General features: G+C 28.7%; 1 protein-coding gene across 4 annotated transcripts in view; it reads left to right on the top strand.

The window, feature by feature from the left end:
• Nucleotides 1-270: 270 nt before the first annotated feature.
• LOC119668986 (protein sidekick) overlaps nucleotides 271-20,817 on the top strand; it is a 94,769-nt gene continuing 74,222 nt past the window's right edge. For all 4 annotated transcript variants that reach the window (XM_038078708.1, XM_038078707.1, XM_038078706.1 and 1 more), the window contains exon 1: nucleotides 271-488. In XM_038078708.1, coding sequence (XP_037934636.1) covers nucleotides 353-488 — 136 coding nt within the window. In that variant the 5' untranslated portion in view covers nucleotides 271-352. The remainder of the gene's footprint in view (nucleotides 489-20,817) is intronic.

The following is a 20,817-nucleotide window of genomic DNA, read 5'->3' as shown; positions in this document are numbered from 1 at the left end:
TAGTGCAGGTGTGTCTCCATAAAAACGTTTGAGTGCAATTGTGTCTGCTGTTTTAGTAACGTCTTTTTCGCAGGCACCTCAATGGTTTGCGCCTTTCTCATTCTATGCGATCATGCTTCTAACGAAGTGTTGCCATATCAAATTATTATGCATTGAAGTATTTAATTGTTTATCAACATGTAAGCTGAAAAGTAAACAAAAAATGTGAATCGTCGTATATATGGTAAAATTGATAAAAAAAGAAAATTACTATTGAAAATTGTTGTAAAAATAAATTATTGCACAACAAGTAGGAATTTATAGTCAAATTATAAAAATTATAAAAATTGATCTCTACAACACACAAAGCAAAATGGAAGAAAGAGAGCGGCGTTTGTTTACATTTAAGCAATCGAGAGCGGGCGCAGCAATTTCCAGCAATAGACGAAATTTTTGGGTTATGCTGCTGCTTGTCGTCTTGCTGGGAACGAACAGCTGCAATGGTTCAGGTAAGTTCGTTGGATATGTTCAAGGGGTGCCGAAACGAGTTAAGAAGAAAAAAAATCAATTTTGATACGGTTATACGCTTATAAATTTATAATTACATATTTATATATTTTGAATTATGTGAGTTTACCAAGCTTTAATAGTTAATAATTATAAAACGTGGTAATTATGTATATGAAAAATGTACTTGTTTGGAACAGGATTGGGGCCTTCTTAATAAAATGAATATTCTAAAAGTTCCGTATGATCTAATACACTATGTATGTCTTAATGATGGGTGTATAAACCAATGCATGAAGAAAAGCATAAACTTATGACGATTTCTAAGTCAAATAGATTTTCACAATTATGAAATTTTGTATGAACCTCAAAAAACGGTTAAATTTGTGATCGGCCTATTATCATAATAAAACGTTAGCGATATTCAGACGTAGTTCCGTAACTTTGTAATCGATTAAGTGATAAAATGTCGTCCCTTGTGAAGTTTTTCTTAATAAAATTGTAAAATGAGCTGCCAATTAGGCTTGTTTTCTTTAATTTTGAAGTGAGAAAATGATAAGAAATGTTTTGAAAAGTAAAAGTAAAACTTGATCCTATATATAATTTTTTCTTTCCAACAGTATTTGTTTGTTTTTTCTTTTTACAATTTCTTCAAATCGTCAATTAAATTTAGCTGATGTTTTACCAAACACCGAAAAAATGATTAGATCTGATACCTCGATAATTAATTTAGTTGGTAATTCTGTAACTTTAGATTTTTACAAAAACATATATATAGGTATAACACTTTATCTGTTTATCGAGTTACCGGGTACGTGATATTATTAAGGTATGAAAAATATAGGTAATGAAAACATCAATTTAAGGAAAACATCTCTTGTTAAAATTATAAATAGTGTATTTGTTTAAATCTGTATAAAAGTTGGAGAACTGTTTCTTAATAGGTAATGGGCGGGTTTCGCACACTCATAAGAAAAATTTTATTTACAGGTATACACTAAGCACAACAAAAAGTACTTCTGTTAAATCATAAAGTAAGGGGCAAAAGTGCTTTAGATTAGGCATTCTTAATCTAATTGTAGGCGGGGAAAAAAATTCTGATAATCTAACACGAATATACCTATCCATATGTTGCCTCGGTATCCGCTGATCGAATTGAATTTTTTTTAATTGGTTAACATTTTATAAGATTCATATCATTTTCGTTTTTAATAAAAAATATATTTTGGTTATATCAAATTTAATTGTTTCTGAATTATATTACCACTGCGTTGAAAATTGTCTGTTCCATAGTGTGGTTTATACTGCGAAAAACGATTGGCTAGATCCCTAGATTATTATTCTATGTAATATTTAAAAAAAAAATAAAAACAAACAAATAAAAAATTTCCGGCGTTAATCGGAGAGAAATCATACATTTTTGGTTTCTTTGTTGTAAACTTCGTTTTATTTTAAACATAAGTAATTGCATGTTTAGGTGCGGTAGAAAGTGATTCCTGTCGACTCTGTCATGAGGAGAAGGAAACATCAGAACATGTTCTATACAACTGCCCAGCGGTGGCAAGACGTAGACTCGATTACCTTGGTAGCGGGATCCTGGTCCCAAATTAAATAGGTAAAATTAAGCCCACTGCAATTATAAGATTTATAAATAGTCTAAAATTGTCCTAGTTGAGCCTATAGGCGCACAATAGATCTTTTAGGTCGGGGTGCACAAATAGTCTATTTAAATAATAATAATAATTGCATGTTTTTATTTTATATAGTAATATATGAATTTATTTGAAAGTGTACATATTATATGTAGGTATGTAGTACTTGGTGGAATCTAAAACCTCCCATTTCTTTTATTTGTAAATTTTTCAGTTGTATTCACTTTACTTTGCTACCTAAACCCATCAATTAATTATAATTCAATTTTTTTATTAGAGAAATTGCTTCATTTTTCACACATGTGCCATCAAAATAAAAATTTTAATATTTAATCAAAAGCAATTATGTCCCCATCCCCGTCCTCGTCCTCGTCCCCGTTACTGTTTACTGTTAGATAATTTTATATCAACATAATTATAAAGTATTCAACAAAAAAAATTGGTCAATATTGAATTGTCAATTGAAATAGCAAAAAAAAAAAAACAGACAAACAGATAATTTAATTGTCCGTCGTACCTTCGGTTCCGTGAACAATCCACTTATTTGTTTATTTTTGCAAATGGTTTGATAATGCGATTATTGCGTAAATGACGTAATGACCGAGAGACGAAATGACTTAATGAATAAGTGACTCGTCATTCAATGGTCATTTGCAATTACACGTTATTAAGGTCGAGTTGTGCAATATCGGAATAATTCTTCATTGCGTAGATAAAGGCGTAATGAGGGTCGCCAAGTGTCGACTACTGTAAACGGTACCCATCATTCTAATTTTGGGCTTCATGCACTGCAATACTCAAGTGGTTTGTGCGCACTTTGCATGCCACTTGCCGTATTCCGCAGATATTCTCTGTATTCAGAAAATAAGAATTGGTTTTCAATTTTTCATACTAAATAATTGAAATTCAATAGGCTTCTACATTTTTCACCGGTTGGCTCTTTAAAATTCATAAGTTTTCATACCATAATTAAAATGGCTTAAATATGCTAGCTGTTTGGGGTTAACGATTGTGTTGGACTCTTTTGTGGCTTCCCGTTTCAATTAAAATTCCAAGAATAAAAAAAAAAAAAAAAAAAAAATAAAAAATGCAAAAACAAATCAAGAAAAATGAAACAAAAACTTACATTTTACAGTTGATTAATTGACGAAGTAGATTTTATTATTTTCATTTATGTTTTTCTTTTTCATGATTTTTAATTATGCAAAAGGCATTTAGTCAAATACTGAGCTCATACAAAGCCCAAAGCCCAAAGCCCTAAGCCCAAGTGACATTAGTCGGCGAGCGTATTTGACCTCCATTTTCCGCATTCAAATGCACATTTGCTTGCTGCTGGTGGTGTGTATGGTGTGTATGGTGTGTTGTGTTATGTGTGCTGTTGCTTTTTTACGTTGTTTTTATCCGTTTCATATACATACATATTTACTAATGCATAACGCATAACGCATAACATTTGCACAAGTATTGACAAACCGACACTCACCCTAGAGTGAGTGCCTACTAAATTTCATTTTTTACCAGTGTTGCATGCGTGCTTGTCGGCGCTTACACGCCCTCGAATAGTGCAGATGTCTGCATTTTATTCAAGAAAAAAGGTGAAAAAACTAAAATTCAAAAGTTCATGCAAATAATTAAATAAAAATGTTTGAAGGTAAGAGTGTCTACATGTCAGAAAGTAGGGTTCCAGTTAACTTCGTTAATGTGGCAGAATTGAAATTGTAGAAAGAGAAATTGTTTTCGTTTGCAGTTTAAGTTTTGCATAGTAAAAAAGTTAAACAATATAAAAAACTGGTAAATTAACTGATTTATGATATACTGAAAAATTTGATTCTAAAAAGAAATAGTATTTATTATATTTTAATTGATAAAACGTTTATATAAGAATAACTAAATCGAAAAAAAATAAAGAATATGAAGCTAACTTATTATTATTAAGTATTAATTAAGCCTCATATATTGATAGTATATGTGCTTTTAATTTATAAAAATATTAAAAAATGTTTTTATTAAAGATTGATATCTATTTTAGTTTTAATTTTTTATAAATTAAATGCACTTTTAACTCCTATGAAAGTATAATGAATACTAAACAGTTTTATACGGTGTCAAACTTATACCATGTTCCCACTGCAGCTAAATCAATTTTGGTTAATTATATTAAGTTTAGGTTGTTTCTATTGGCGTAAGTTGATTTATGCATGTAAAAGTGTTTTAAGGTGTCAGCAAGTTCTGTGAAAGCTCTTGAAGAGCTTTTGTTTGTTCACATTTCAATTGTTGTCTTATAATATTAAGTTTGTATTGTTAGCAGAAATAAATTATTTAATAATGGAAAACGCAGAAAAATGCAAAAAAATTTGTACATAATATTTACTTGTAAAAAATAAACATTTTCAAAAAACTCTTACATCTTGTTTGTTTGACTTGTAATTACATGTAACAAAATGTTATTACATGTGTCAAATTTGTCAAATTTCGATCATTTCACTCTTGGTAAATATATTTTGCAATGTTGTAATTGCAAATTTTGGCATAATTTCCCTTGATTTATTCTTAATTAAGTTAAAAAGCACGAAAACTTTTGGTTTGGTTAATAAAATTTCAAGAGCGATCTAAATTAAATAAACTGTTTCAATGAAGTCAATGAGAACCTGCTATATAACCTGCTATATGTATATAATTTTCAATGTTTTATTTTTAATCTTAAAATACATACCAGATATATTCTCTTATTATTCATGTACGCCTATGAATTGTAATCAAAATTACTGGAAAAAAAATGAAATCAAAAAGCTTTAGTTCATAAAAACTATAAATAACTATAAATAATTTAATTTAAACATATATCATTAAATATGTGGCCTAGTACTTTCGACTATTAAGTTATCGTAAATAAAATACTCATCTAGTATAACCATTAAATTCAAAAAACATGGTCTGTATTTAACAAGTTGCCTTCAAAAAATTTAAATTGGAACAAAAATATATTAATAGGTTTAAACAGTGTTAGTTTCAAAGTCCATTATTTCGGTTCCTGAAATTGATTTTATTTTAACATAATGAAGCCTTAAGTTGGCTTATGACGACTAAGTCTTATTTCAACTTAATCGGAATAACATGTCAAAATTTCCACTGGCAGTATGTTCTTATACTTCTATCAAAAAGCCCCAGTTTGAAAAATGGATGTTAAAAGAGCATTGTAGTGTTTTCTTTGTATAATGACTTACTAAAGTCATTATATTTAAAAACCATTTGGTATTAAAAAATCTTAGTTCTTACAAGATTTATTGCTAATCAATCAACAAATGTGTATGACATTCTTATCCCCTCTGTTTGCGGGATTATTTGGACCTTATGTTTAGTAGATGTGCATAAATTAACTCTATTAGTCAAGGTCGTTTGACTAAAATGGAATATATTTGACATTATTTCTCAATCCGTTAACTATTTCTTAACATAATCCAGACATGTTTGTAATTTATGCAATGCAAAGAATTTTAATTATTACTTTTTATTAATTATTAATAATTTATTATTATTACTACTGGTAACGTAGATTTTTTAAACATCATATATTATCAGATATCATATGTAGGAGTTCATTATTCTACCATGTAGCAACTCTATTCATGTCTATATATGTATAAAGATATATACGTATTAAAAATTTTTTTATCGAAGCATTTTTCTTTTTTTATAATAATATACATTTATTCTTTAATGGATCTTATGCTTTGAAGATATCTGTTGTTTTCAAGTTGATGTGTTGATATGAAAACAGTTGCTACTTTCAATTACAAACATTCGTCAAGCCTTTTAAGAAACCATTTTTCAATACTTAAGATATAATGTAAAGTCATCAAAATCATAGGATTTTGAGTCATTCCAACTGAGGAGATATAAATTATTCTAGCACTTTTAAATTAATTAAATTATACCTCAAAGTCTTGTGTATGATATCTGTTTTTTATGAATGTTTAAAGTACAAAGTATTTTGATTAGTTCTGTGTGTATTGCAAAGTCCATTTGGTAGGTTTTTTAAAACCATCTTAACTTGCTTAAGTATTTCTTAAATATAATTTAACATATTTGATTTTCCATTTGATTTTTGTCTAGAACAATAACAAGTGTTCGATGACTTTAGCTTTATTTTAGTTATAAGTTATTTTTAATCGTCTAAAAAATCCATTTAACTTTCTTGTTATGCAGACTATATTATTGTGATAATTATATATACTAATAATGACATCTAGTTTTACAACATCTAGTTCGTTTTGCATTATCTTCTTATGTTTATCTATATTGTAAAGTTATTTATAAGAATAATTGAATCCTAAGATGGTGATTAGGACACTTCTCTTTAACCAAAAAAAAAATATTAAAAAACCACATCTCTTAGTTGCACTGTTATGCTTTATATTTCAGAGATTAGTCATTCAGAATTAATTCATCAATAATTAAAAAATTTTTGTGTAAATAACCTCATTGAAATCCCAAAAAAATCGTCGCTTCTGACTAACAATCGCTAAATCAGTAGTCATCTAATCCGTTATGCATTTGCGGTGCAAGTACAAATCCCTCTGTAATATTTCGAAACATTTTTTTTAAATAAGATGTTTCCCGCATGATAGGTTTGAGATGGTCCTCAAGCCAGAAACAGAATAAAGCATAAATCCAGTCCGTGGTGCTGAGCATGTTGAATGATAAATTAATAATTTGTGCTGACTTAAATGTATAAGGAAGAACTAAATGCATAAATCATTTCGAAAATTTGCAAAATGGGCTTTTAAATAATTAAATGTGTCTGGTCCTTGTAAAACTCTATTTCAAAAATGTGTACCATAAGTGTGATATTTTGTAGGATATGATATGTCCAGTAAATAAATATTAGATTGACATAAAGTCAAGTATCCATTAAATACTCAACATGGATACAATTTTCGGCAATATTACTACCATATATACTTTTCGAATTGGATTTATTTTCAATGTAACTTATTAATTAAATCTGAATGAGAATCTGAATGTAACTTTATGAACGAGATTTTATTCTTTTTTCTTCGTTTTAAGGCTATATTTATTATATATTGAATATTGCCATTTATTAATTGCATCTCATCTCGATCCCAATAATTACTCTTTTTGTTTTGTGTTCAGAACATCATTAAGTTCTCGTTCATCAGTTGTCAATTTTGTTTAATTTTTGTATAAATATAATACGCAAAAATTACGTGTAAAAAGCATCTGTGGTGCATTTAATCAGCAGCACTTTTGCTACTTAACGTGCATGAGATACGTTTTAAATGGCTTTTGTTTTTCCATTGAGTGGAGATGCTTTGTTACTTCTTGTATGCATTCCGTTCCTGCCAAGGCCAAAGCCAAAGCCTCTTACATCCACTGGCACCCTTACATTTGGAGTATGCACGTTTGCATATTGAAGAGCCGTATTACGCTTTTGCATATGCAAAGGACAATGCCAGTTGGCCAGGTGCAAAATGCAAAATGCATGAAGAGTGGCGCATTCGTTATTATCTCTATGCATTTCCGGTCGTTTGTTTTTGTTATTCTTGTTTGCCTTTTTTAAGGTTGTGATTTTGTATTCGTACCTGGAGTTAAACGATATAAACATGTGTATGGTTCCAGCAGTTGGTATGCCAACCAGTATTAATGCATGGGTATGAGACTGTCTTGCCGCTGTCAGGCACATTTTTTGTTGGCTGTTTCTGTTTGTTCAACCAATACTCTTCTGCGCTCTTCTTAACATTTTTGTTTTTTGTCCGTTGTCTTCTCATATTGAGCATCACAAACAAGACTAAAACATGAAACAGTACTTCTACATGGTTTAAAATGTTGCCCTGGAGTAGTGGAAAGTGTAGATTTTAAGAGTTTCCAACTGTTACTATGCACTTCGTTATGTATCTCAAAATTACGTTATGGGTATCAGGAGCACCTTTTAAAATTTTTGAAATGTAAACAACAGCGGCTCAGATGTGTACAAAAGTGTAAGTTGATGTTACTTTGCTGCACTTAACTTTTCTAACTTTAGCAGTTCATTTCTAGAGTAAAATTCTGGTTCCCCCTTGTCAGACACTGAATGATAATGACGTTAACTTATAATCTAACTTGTTTAATATTTAATTATTCACTTTAGTTTAAAATCTTTTAAGCACAGAAAGGTTGTGTTCGTGTGTACTCTTCTTATGTCAGACTCATTCTCAAAATTCTCCTCAATGCCTTCCTATGCCGCTTATCATTAGCACCTAATGATGTCATATGCTACCAATGTTGATAACAATTCATATTAAATGTACTGGCGCTGGTGTAAGTGACATGTTCAATTCTTCTCATCCTGCTGATAACATTATTTTTCAATAATTTATCGATTAACTGATAATGGTTTTAATAAAACTTGTTTAATAATTTCTTATCGACGAAATTTGAAAGTAAAAGCTCATTAATTCATGTTGCAAAATGGTTTGAGTAAACAAAACCGAAAGTCTGTTAAATTATTATTATAATATATAATAATATAATAAAATATAGGTGGAATTACTTTACTTTTGGAATGCAAATTTATTAAAAGTCACTTATTTATTCTCAGAAATAAATTTGTATAAAATGTTAAAAATTATTTATTGATCAGTAATGAAAAGAGAAATGTCTTGAAAGAATAAAAAATGTTTATAGAGTTTTATTCTAGGATTGGCGGATGTTTTGTTTTTCTTTAAAATCACTAATTGCACTAAATATCACATTATCTCTGGACTACTTACCTTTAAAGAATTATAGTTTTACCAGATAACAGAGTTGGAATGCATGCGTGAAAAGTCCACTGGGATTAACTTAGCTTTCCATGTTATTATCCTACCTAATTTTATTACTACTGCTGTGTGGACTTCTGCTATTTTTTATAATTAGTAAGTTTGTTTTATTAAAAAATGTAAACATTATAGTTATAGTTTATGTTTTATATTTTTAAAGGGTTGTCTTTGAAGAAAGTAAATGCGTATTATATGTTATTCTATCCACTAAATTGAAATAAAAAAAAAATATTTTTTATTAATACTTTAAATACAAACGATATTAAAACTGACTCCATTGCGTTATTTTATCCTATTTTTTTATTTTTTTTATCTATTTTTTATCCTATTTTTTTGCCCATTAGGTTTTATAAAAGTAGACGTGCCACTAGATTGCATGCCTATGCTATGTACACTACTTTACAATGGTCTAGGGTACACCCGGAGTTAAAAAGACATTCAGTTAAACTTTATTGCCTTATTTCATTTAATAACTCCTGTTTTTTTGTCCATTAGGTTTTATAAAAGTAGACGTGTCACTAGATTGAACGCCTATGATATGTACACTACTTTACAATGGTCTACAGCTGCTTTTCTTCAGCAGTAGTTCTTCAGAATTTGTTAGAGAAACCATATTTTTGTTCACATATTAATGTTTTCTATATAAAAACTTAAAATAGCAATTAATTTTATTGATTTATTTTGTTTCATGATTCAATATCAGTTATATTGTCATTCTTTTATAATTTTGATAGTGAAAATAGATGTGTTAAAAACTCAAAACAATTTGGAAATTGAAGTAGTTGTTAGTTTATTTATTTATTCTTTATAATTAATGAAAAATGTTTAAGTTAAATAAAATAAAACAAAATAATATAAACCCCTTTTATTAATTGTAAACGATTTGTAAATTTTTTGTATAAAAACGAAGTTCATAAAACACAAATGTGAAGAATTCTAAGTCTAAGAATTCTTCTATGAGGATTGGATTATTATTTTCTTTAAACTGAAACAGTGTTGTTATTTTAAATTGAATCATTAATAAATTTCATGAAGTTACTTTAAAATCAATAACATTATTTACGATGTTAGGATAAGGCTTGATAACAGCCTGAAGTATAAATACTTTTCTACAGATTGTTTAAACTTAACTTTACTAAGTTGAATTTCAAATTATAGAATTAGTGGTGTTTAGCGGTTGCCTGCGTTTGTATTTCATTACTTATTTCTTATATTACATGTGTTTCTTATATCTTATAATTTAATTTTAAGAATTAAAAAACGCTATATATAAATTCACCTCACTTGGGATTTAAAACTTCGGGCTTTTAAGCTCAGCTTTTAGTTTATTCGGTCATTGGCATTGTTTCTATATTGCAGCTGAATTGTTATACAACATTGAATTAATGTAATATTAAAAGTGTTTTTCTTAAAGAAGTCCATGAAGTAATAAATACATCTATCTAACCTAAGTGATTAAGTTGAGTTATTAACTTGAATTTTTTTGTTAAATTTTTTTACTTTGTTCAGTATTTAATCGTGTTCCCAATATCTTTACTTATGATAATATGATTTCTAATTCTTTTTATTGGCAATGAAGTAGCGGTTATCAGGTATACCTTAGTGGAAATTATCTAATAAAGGGTGATCCATTTACAAAAGCTTCACATATCAATAATTAAAACACTTCCAATAAACATTATTTTATTTAAATCTTAAGTGAATAACAGTTTTTAATATTTTATTACATTTTTTTTAAAGTCTCAGCTAATCTAATAAAATTGTTAAATAAATAGAAAAATGTGATTTTAATACAAATGTTCTTATTCATTAATTCGCAAATCACAAATTCGAAAATTCTCAGCAAAAAGCAACAGTTCTCGGTAAATTAGTCGCATTCAATGATTACTTGGGTTCACTCTTTTGTGAAGTTATTAAAGTATTTTTTCTTTTTTATTACAAGCTTCAATACATATAATAAACAATATAAAATTGCTTTGTTTTTCATGGGGATTTGGGGCTCGACTTGTACTGTAGTAATGTCTTTATTCATGCTCTGTATATTATTTGGTAGCATTTTTATTTCTCTGGAATCTCGTCGTTGTTATGCTTTGTACTTAATTGTTACTTCAGTTACATAATTTTGTTGTAATTATGTTGTTGTTGGATTGTTGTAAACATTTTGTTGACAAAGCTGTGCCACATAAATAATTTTGTTTAGTTTTACAGCAAGTTTTACCAAAAAGCATGTCTTTAAAAATAGACCACTTTTATATAAAAACACAAATTTCACGTAAATTAATATAATAATGAAATATTAAAAGATTCAAGAAATTAACTACTCAGAAGTACTTACATTTTCCAATCTAAGTGTAGGTCTTAAGTAATTCACTTATATTGTGGTACAAGGCAACGACTTGCCTTGGTTCTCTAATATTGTTTGTTGTTGTGTTTTCTACTTTAATGCAATTGTTAATAATTATTATGCATATTCCAAACAAACAAAAAACACAAAAAAAAACAGAAAAGTTGTGAACAGCGTTAGTAGTACTGGTGGTCACTCGAATGAGACGAATAATTGTGAAAGTGAAACTGTGCAGTTTCGCAAGTTTCGTTATAAAATAATTGTAAAATTATTAAAAATAAGAGTTTTTCTTTAAATTGTTTGTTTTATTAAATTTTAATAATTAAAATCTATAAAAAACATTTACTTTGGTTTCGATTCCCTTCAAATAAGAAGTAATGTTATAAGTCCATTAAGCCACATTAATACAATATATACATTCTTCGATTTCAAATATGTCTGGGTTCGTAAAATCCAGTTATGCAAAATTTCATTAAATTTGTTCAGAAACTTATGGTAGACGCGGATTGTATGATGTTATCTTTTCGATAAATAAATTGCAAAACAAGGTGATAGTTTCCATTCTGTGCGTTAACTATAAAAGCTTAATTATAATAACTAAAAAAAAATAATTTTTTTAACTAAAAACAGTTTTTGGAGAGGTTTATAATTAACATCTCCTTTAACAAGTCTCTCTACCGATTCCAATTGCGAGGTAATATTTGCCTCACCTATGTGATCCTTCTGTCGTAGAAATGGGTTGCATTGCTGGTGCCTACATTAAACTTTTCCACAAAAAATTAATATTAGAATTTCCAAACAAGCTATTAATCTCTTACACAAGCAACGATAACAGTGATGTTAGGTTAATCCATAAACAAAAGGAAATTTTTGAAATGTGTGCACTATGTGAGAGAATAAATTTCAAAATTTCAATCTTTTAATTAAATATATCACAAATACAGGATTTCTTATCTAAAATTGCATAACACATAAAGCGAAATTTTAAAGCATTTAAACGATCAGACATTAATTTTTAATTATCTCTATTTAGATTTTTTCTGTTAATTTAATTAAGCAGAAAATTATGTATTAAAATTTCGTTTTTGCTTAAATTTATTTTCTAACTAATAATATAATTAATATTTATTTTAATCTCTTGTTGTATTTCAAATGACCTGATTATTTGCATATATTTAAATTAGAAATCATGCGTATTAAAGTACTGAAAGTACAACGTTTCAAAATAAATATTTGCCATTAAAGTATTTACTTAAATTTGTGCGTTGTACACAATTATGGCAAAACTTTTCTTTATTTTGTTTATTTTTGTGGCACAAAAAATTGAACAATTTACTTACTTGAGAGATGCCTTATGGTCTGAAAGTAATTGAAACAATTAAAGTATAAATATGCAGATCTGTATATGGAGCAAGTAATTATAGCGAGATTCGAATAATGTACTCAGGTTGGATTAAATAAATTTTAGAGGGGAACTTTATTACTTTATACAGCAAAGTTTATGCTGTATATAATTCATACTTAAATATTTGAATGTAGTATTAATATATACATAGTATTTATTTATAATTTGTTTTATTGTACTAAATATTTATATATATAAATAATAAAAAGTATAAAAAAATATAAAAATTATTAAATATTAAATATACTGCAGGATATAATAAATAACTTTAGTTGTGATACTTCCCTGTATATAGTATAAATTCAGAACAACAATGCTTGGTTATCATTCCCAATAAAAATGAAATTTTTTTATGCTAATATTTATCCAAGTAAGTGCACACCACAGCAATAATAGTCAGTCAACCTTACCAATAAAAAACAGTGTGCACCTATTTCCCAATTAATAGCTATCTTCCAATATCTTTTTATAGATCAGTATCCGTGTTTTTTTTTTTTTTTGAAATTGCGTTAATCTAAATTCTATATTTTTGTCAAAAATATTTAATACTAACCTAATGCCGCAAATGTTTCCGCCACATGTTCATTCGAAACTATTCTGTACATATTCATTTGTATAATCAAGCTTCTTTTGGCAAATTTTTTAAGTGTATTTAATACGACCACTTACGACGTAGTTAAAAATAGTGCAGTTATGATTCATACCCCATCAGTACATTAGCATATGAGTCCTCCGCATCTTATGAGTCCTCTTACCCTTAATAGCACCTTAAAAAGTTTATTCTAACAGTATTTATTATATAGTATAACAGTAAGTTTATTATCAGTTTTTTGCATCCAGACTCCTTTTACGCAAGCTGATACCGCAGTACTACGAAACATGAAGACCCAGCACCACCTTCGCTTAACAATCTGTAGCTGGCTAAAAATATGATCTTTTGGTTGGGACTAGTATTGGGGCTTTCTTTTTAAAAACTAACTCACATAATAAGATTTATATTTTTAGAGGAGATTATCCAAATTACACTATAAATGACTAATAATAAAACAAAACCATAAATAATTATTAGATTCGTTTATTAGTTTAAAGTATTTTAAATTTTAGCTTATTTGACTTATTATTTGAATATATATGAATTTGAAATTCATACATGGAAAAATAAAAAATCAATGAGTTTTTCTATTACAGTAATAATTGCAGGTAAAATTCTATTATTTATTCTCTGATAAATAAATAGTTATATAGTTACTATTATATAGTATATTATAAAAATAAATAACAATAAAATATTTTATCATTCAAAACGTGAACAATAGCTTTATTTACATTATATAGTTTGTTACCTCAGAACGATTTATTTTATACATTTCTTTTGCCTTCAGCATCAAAACTCTGGGCACCTCTGCTTTCTTTAAAGCAGAGCAAAAAATCTTCGATCATATTTAATCATATTGTGACTGAAACCGACTGACTCATACAATCAGTAATAATTCAAGTCTTTAATTGATAAACAATTCAAAGCTTCTGTTTTGTATCTTTTACATCGCAACATACATATGTATGTAGAATATGTATTTTAAATGATTGAAATTAATATGTTGAATAGCACATATTTTGATATATGGCGTTATCTTAATTATTTATAATATTTAAATTGATATTTATTTAAATATGAAACACATATATTGTGTATTGATTTAAATATAAAAATGTTTCTTTACTTAATTTGCTTCCATTTGCAAATGTCCTAAAATAAAAAATAATATATTCATTTATATTTAAAATTTATTATCTCATGTTCGCATACACATCATAATTTTTCAATTAAAATTTAGTTAAACTTAATTCAGTTAATTCAGTTGAAATGGAATAAATATTGATTTTAAACAAAGGCATTTAATAGCTACATCTTCTCTCACTTCTAAAATTTGTGTTCATTTTAATAATTTGTGAATCACGCAGATACACAGAATATATTAAAACCCTTGATTCTGTTTTATTTTCCGTTCTTATTAATTAAAATCATTAAGAAATCCCAGAGAACGATAAGCGGACTTCATTTTCTTCTTAGTATGAATTCCATTCGGAGCAGGTTTAATGCTTTTCATTTGTTTGACTACAAAGAACTTCTGAATTTCTCCCACATTAAAGCAGAACGAACACGCGTCATCATTTTTTATTCTGGTTTTTTTTCTTTCGTACATTTATTCTGATTCAATTTAACCAAATAGACTGATTCTCTTGTGCTTCATCAAATCGCTCCACCACGCACAAAACGTCCCGCACTAGCGAGAGTCTTCTGCGCATTTTTCTATAGAATGGCTTCTGCTTGGTACGATTGGCTTCTGCTTGTTGGTTTGACTGATTGTAGCCGGGAACTGAACAGGGAAGACTGCCGCTTTTAAATTATGCTTTTTTAAAATTCTTAACTTGTTTTCAATGTCGCGCTATCATATTTAGTATAATTCGAAAAAAAATGTAGTAAACAAAAAGAAGATACAAACTAGAAAAACTAAGAACTATCCGTAAGTAAAAATGGTTTTTCTCACAGTCGCAGCTGTCAATTCAATTTAAGCAAAGTCAGGTCAGGTTCTGGCCAATCTGGCATTAGTTGTTGCCCTAAAGTAAAACATTGTCGACAAGCTTGTAGTCTTGTAGTCATTGTCCGAACCTCGACCAATGCTCTTGTAAAGGCTTCTGGGTATTGTGTCCCCCTATCTCCCTGTCTCCTTGTCTATCTGTATTTGTGTACTTCTTTTTCTGTTTTTTATTTTAACATTATTTAATTCTAAGTTATTTTTTATTTGTTGCCCTTTCAATTTAGATTTTTATTTGCTACACTTTAGTTGGAATTGCTGTTTCGGCTTTTGTTGCTGTAATTTAGTACGTTTTCTTTCCACTTTTTTGTGTATTAAACGCTAGTTAAGCTCCCATAATTGGCGCAAAACAATGCACCATTTAGTTCACAATCTCAATTGAAGCTGAGCAATGTTTCTGGGAATTTTTTCCTGCTTGGAGTTTTGTGTAAGTGCAATTTTGCACTTCACACCCGATGATATATACAGGACCATAAATATATTTGCATTGCATAAATATATTTCCGGAGGTTGAAATGCATTTTGCTGCCTTTTTATGTAGATTTAGCCAAATTTTTAATAACAAGCGCAACCAAGCTAAGTGGCTTTCATTGTTGAATTATTATTTTTTTTATCTGCAAAACACAATCATGTAAAATTTATAAAAGCCTCTAGGGAATCATAATTGCTTTTAATTTAAAGTTCTTTAGCATCTAAAACTATTGTGCTGAACATAGACCCTGCACTTCAAAGAGAATTCGTTATTTTCATTTTTAAACTTCTTTGTTAAATTTTTTTACTTATTCAAAAATTGAATATGAGCAACGAAAGGATCATTTAATACTTTCCCTTTTATTATTTTTGTATATTTTATGAATAATGTTTAATGTAATAATGTAAATAATTATGAATAAAGTATATTTTAAATTTGACAAGATAATTGAAGGGGGTAAAAATGAATCGGTGATAATATTATCTATATGTACTATTTGATCAAAAAAGAACGAGAAGTTAAAAAAACACGCAAAATTTTAATTTTTAATAATTTGGTTTGATTATCGCCTTCAAAGTACTCTCCTCCTGGGGCAATACATGCATGTCAACGCTTGATCCAATTTTCCATACAAGTTTTATAGGCTGCCGAAGGTATGGCCTTTAGTTCACGCAGCGAATTCTCTTTTATGGCCTCTATGGTTTCAAAACACGTTCCTTGCAATGGCAATTTGAGTCGGGGGAAGAGAAAAAAGTCATACGGGGCCATATCTGGAGAGTACGGTGCTTGGTTGATGATATTGGTGGAGTTTTTGGCCAAAAACTGCGACACAACCTACGCTGTGTGAGCCGGTGCGTTATCCTGGTGTAAAATCCATGAGTTTTCCTTCCATAAATCTGGCCTCTTTTTTCGAATGGCCTCACGCAAACGACGCATAACGGCCAAATAATACTCCTTATTGACCGTTTGACCATTTGACCGTTCGGAAGGAATTCATAGTTAAGCACACCACGAATATCGAAGGTTATGCAGTCAGCATAACCTTGATTTTGTACCGACTTTGGCGTTCTCTTTTCGGTTTCGGCTCACCTTCGAAGCACCATTGGGTCGATTGTTGTTTGATGGTCAAATTGGCATGTCAAATTCATAGACCCATAGACTCATCACCAGTTATGATGCGTTCGATGAATGTAGGGTTACTATCTGCGTTGGAAATCATGACTTTGGCCACATCACAATGACGCTTTTTTTGAATGAAATTCAGCAAAAAATACTTCTTTGTATAGACGCCAAACAAAAACTAATCGTACGATATGCGTTAAACTTTGACAGAATATGTATGACAGAATAGTGTTGCCAGCGTGAAAATAAAAACAATTTACCGATTGGATAAGCACGGGAATTCAAAAAAATAACTAATAAGTTCTTTTTTGATCATAAGGTATACACATATATTTTTTCGATCAACATAGCGAGATGAATCGGTTTAACATATTTAAATTTTTCACAGATTTTACTGGAAATTATAGTTTCTTGTCCAGATCTTTTTAGCTTATTGCATTTTATATAAACACTATTTCAAGGATTAAATATTCGTTTGTAATTAATAATGAGCTGGCTTATATTATTCTTATATTTAATACTCTCATTTAAACATTGTGCTATGTTAAAGTTCAATCGAGTTAAGGTGGTACCAATAAATTATATTTTTTGATTTTTAGTTAATAAATATTAAATGTTTTTTTATCTATAGAAGACATTCTGTGATAATTTTCGACATTAGTTTTGTAGTATTACCACATGCATACTCATGCGCTAATTCTTTTTTAAACAATCTGTTAAGCTGGTTAAGGAGATTTTTATTGCATTAGTGCTCAATATATAATCAGACATGATTCCGATTTGCTGGTTGGTGACTTTTATATGGAAACCACCAACAAGAGGACTACTTAATGTTATTGGTTGTATGTATAATTAATATAATACTCGTACTTGCATTTATTAGTTAATGTTAGTGTGTGCAGTTTTATTTATTAGTATAATGTAAATGTAAATGTAAAAAGCTTACAACATTAAATTTCGATATCTCGGGAAGTAAGCTGGCATATATTATAGTGGAAAATAAATTGATCTAAATAGCTAATAACTTAAATTTGTTCTCGCATGATCAAGCAAGAGAAGTCTGAATCGCACCTAATTTAGTACTATGTATCGAAAGCATAATTCTTTATGTAGAGTAGTCAAGGATTAAGTAAATATTGCAGATAAAAAAATATTAATATTAAAAAGAAAAAATACCTATATTGCCATACAGAAACACTTTAGGCACGTATACGATGGACTACAGATAATAATGAACGTTAGTATAAAATCATCTAAACCTTCACATGCTTCAAAGGAAGTATGCAAAATATCAATAAAGAGTATCAAGATGCATATGAACTTAAATTTTCAAAAAATAACTTTCATAAATATGCAGCTCAACTACTCAAATTTATATTTCTCTGTTTAAGGTTTTCAATAAATCATTTGCAAAATTTGACTTTTTAAATTGTTCTTAGATAAATGTAATGATTTCGCTTATGGCATTATTTTCCAATTCTTTAGATATCTGGAAGATTTTCTCAATTATTTGGTACGTAAAGAACGATAAAAGCATACCACCCCACCACCTATTTCTAGAAGAATACCGTATCCAGCTTAATAAATTCGTCAATTCGTCCATATAATGAAATTGTAATATTCTTGTGATATCTGTAAGTGGCTGATGATAACTGAGTATGGATTCTGATTAGAATTCCTTACTATATGTAAACATACCACCATTCTGTTGAACGGAAACTTTTGACTACATCTTCTAATACAAACTCTTCTATACATTGCGATATTATTGCCATAATTAAATAGTAATTTTCTTAAGTTCATTAAAAACAGTTTTCGCTGTTATTGTCTTAATTTAATATCCGCACAAAAGTAATTTTTAAACATTTTATCATATTAAATTTAATTCGAAGAAAAATTATATTAGCTTATATTAATATGCATACATGCTTCGTAATGTAATTAGCAATCTCTTATGAATATGTATATTATTTCCTTTATATATATTGTTGTATGAATGTATATAAATATATACATATATATGCTTATGCATATAAGTACTGAATATTAGATCCTTTTATTTAATTTTTAATTTTTTTCTATTCTATTGAAATGCTCACATTACCATAGCGAATGTTCAAAAAATTGTACACTTCTGTTGCTCTTTCTGTCATTGCTGTTGCTGCTGCTGCTTCTGCTGCTGCTGTTAACACATATGTGCTGCTCCGGCACCGACATCGCTACAGTTGAATGTAATATGAACTGCAAAATATGCAAACTATATACCAAGATCCGCTTTACGAAATATATTTCGAAAAAGTGTGCGAGTCCGTCTGAGAAATTAAATACATGCCGAATTCAAAATTGTTTACTTTGGTAAATTTGAAGCAAAATAAAATTTCATTAAATATTACGAATAGATACTTTTAGGATAAAAGTGTCTGTATGCGCTATTTTAAAATTAGTTTTATTTACTTATTTTTATTTGTTTGTGTGGCATTTTTGAATTTATAAACATGTTGAATAAAATTCAAGTTGTCTTCAAGAGTTTTCAGTAAGCCGCCTACAGGTAATAACAAGAGTTATCTAATAACAACAAATATATATCAAATATATTAACTTTTGTAAATTTTTTGCCTACCCCATTGTGATTGTGCTTAATGTTAAATATTTGTTGAACTTTAAAAATTTGAGTAAACCTATTTGAACATAAAGTTCACTTATAATGTATGAAAAGCATTTTTCGCAGTGCATATAGTATTTATGATTCACACGTCCTCGCAGATATGAAGTTTTACTTTTAAAATACAGCATCCATGCAGTATCTACTCGTGTGTAGTATTTACTTGTACATTTGATGCCCATTTGAGTTCACTTTACCCATAAACTAGTTTTCCTTATATCATTTGGTGTTTGGAATAATTCTAAAAAATGAAAAAAAATTATTAAAAAAGTTGCTTGCCTCCGAAGCAGTGCTGCAACATTACAATGTGTTTTGGCCATTGCCGTATGAAAATTTATGTTGCAGTACAAAATGTTGCAATAAAAGTATTTTTTGCAAACGACATGAAAATCATAAAACTTACTTGCAGAAGTGGCTTGAGGTATAAGAACATTTCTATTTTTATTTTCAAATCAATTTTAAACTGATTTTAATTAATTCCGTGAATATAAACTGTAAGAATAGCGCATTGCACTCGATGTTCTTTTGCTATTAAAAACTGTTATTAAAAAGATAATAATGGTACGTATTAGTAAATTTGTTGGGTTTATTCAGAACTAGACTTAAGTTTTTAGGTGACCTATTCTTTAACACACTCGAGGATATTTCCAACATTGGTATTTGCCCAGAAACTTCCATATATTAATGTGTCCCGCTGGTTCTATTATACCATTTTTTTATCTACAATAATGAGGAATGTAAAATCAAAACGGCTTTTTTTAGCTAATTCAGTAGGATTCGATCTTCCTTTAAGTTTTATAAGTTTTAAGTTTATATACTTACCTACTTACGTCCTAGTCACTTTGGTAATGATCAAAAACGAAAAATTGGATGAGTGAGTGGTGTTGGTAGCACAGAGCCCAGATTTTTTAAAAATTTTAGTTCTTGGTATAGATTTATCAGATAACTAATTTGTTAATTTACTGATATGTGAAGATATGTGAAGAGAACTTATACTGATATTTTATTTGCCATATCTTTTGAAGATATTTAATAAATATCAATGTGGCGTTGCTAGTGGCGCTGCCCATTAGGATGTAATGTACCTTTTACCCGCTTGGTGTGCCCGCGCATCTTTTTGCCGCAATTGTGCACCGCATCTAAAATAGAATATTACCTGTCAAATATTTCATCTAGCCATAACGGATTTTAATAATTTTTAAAGGTTTTAGTTTAATAGTAATATAACACTATGATAGCATTAGACGTAATTATTTGTA

Source organism: Teleopsis dalmanni, chromosome 1 (assembly GCF_002237135.1).
Source record: "Teleopsis dalmanni isolate 2A chromosome 1, ASM223713v2, whole genome shotgun sequence".
Lineage (NCBI taxonomy): Eukaryota > Metazoa > Arthropoda > Insecta > Diptera > Diopsidae > Teleopsis > Teleopsis dalmanni.
Note: the sequence above shows the minus strand (reverse complement) of the source record. Positions and strands in the feature narration are given on the sequence as shown.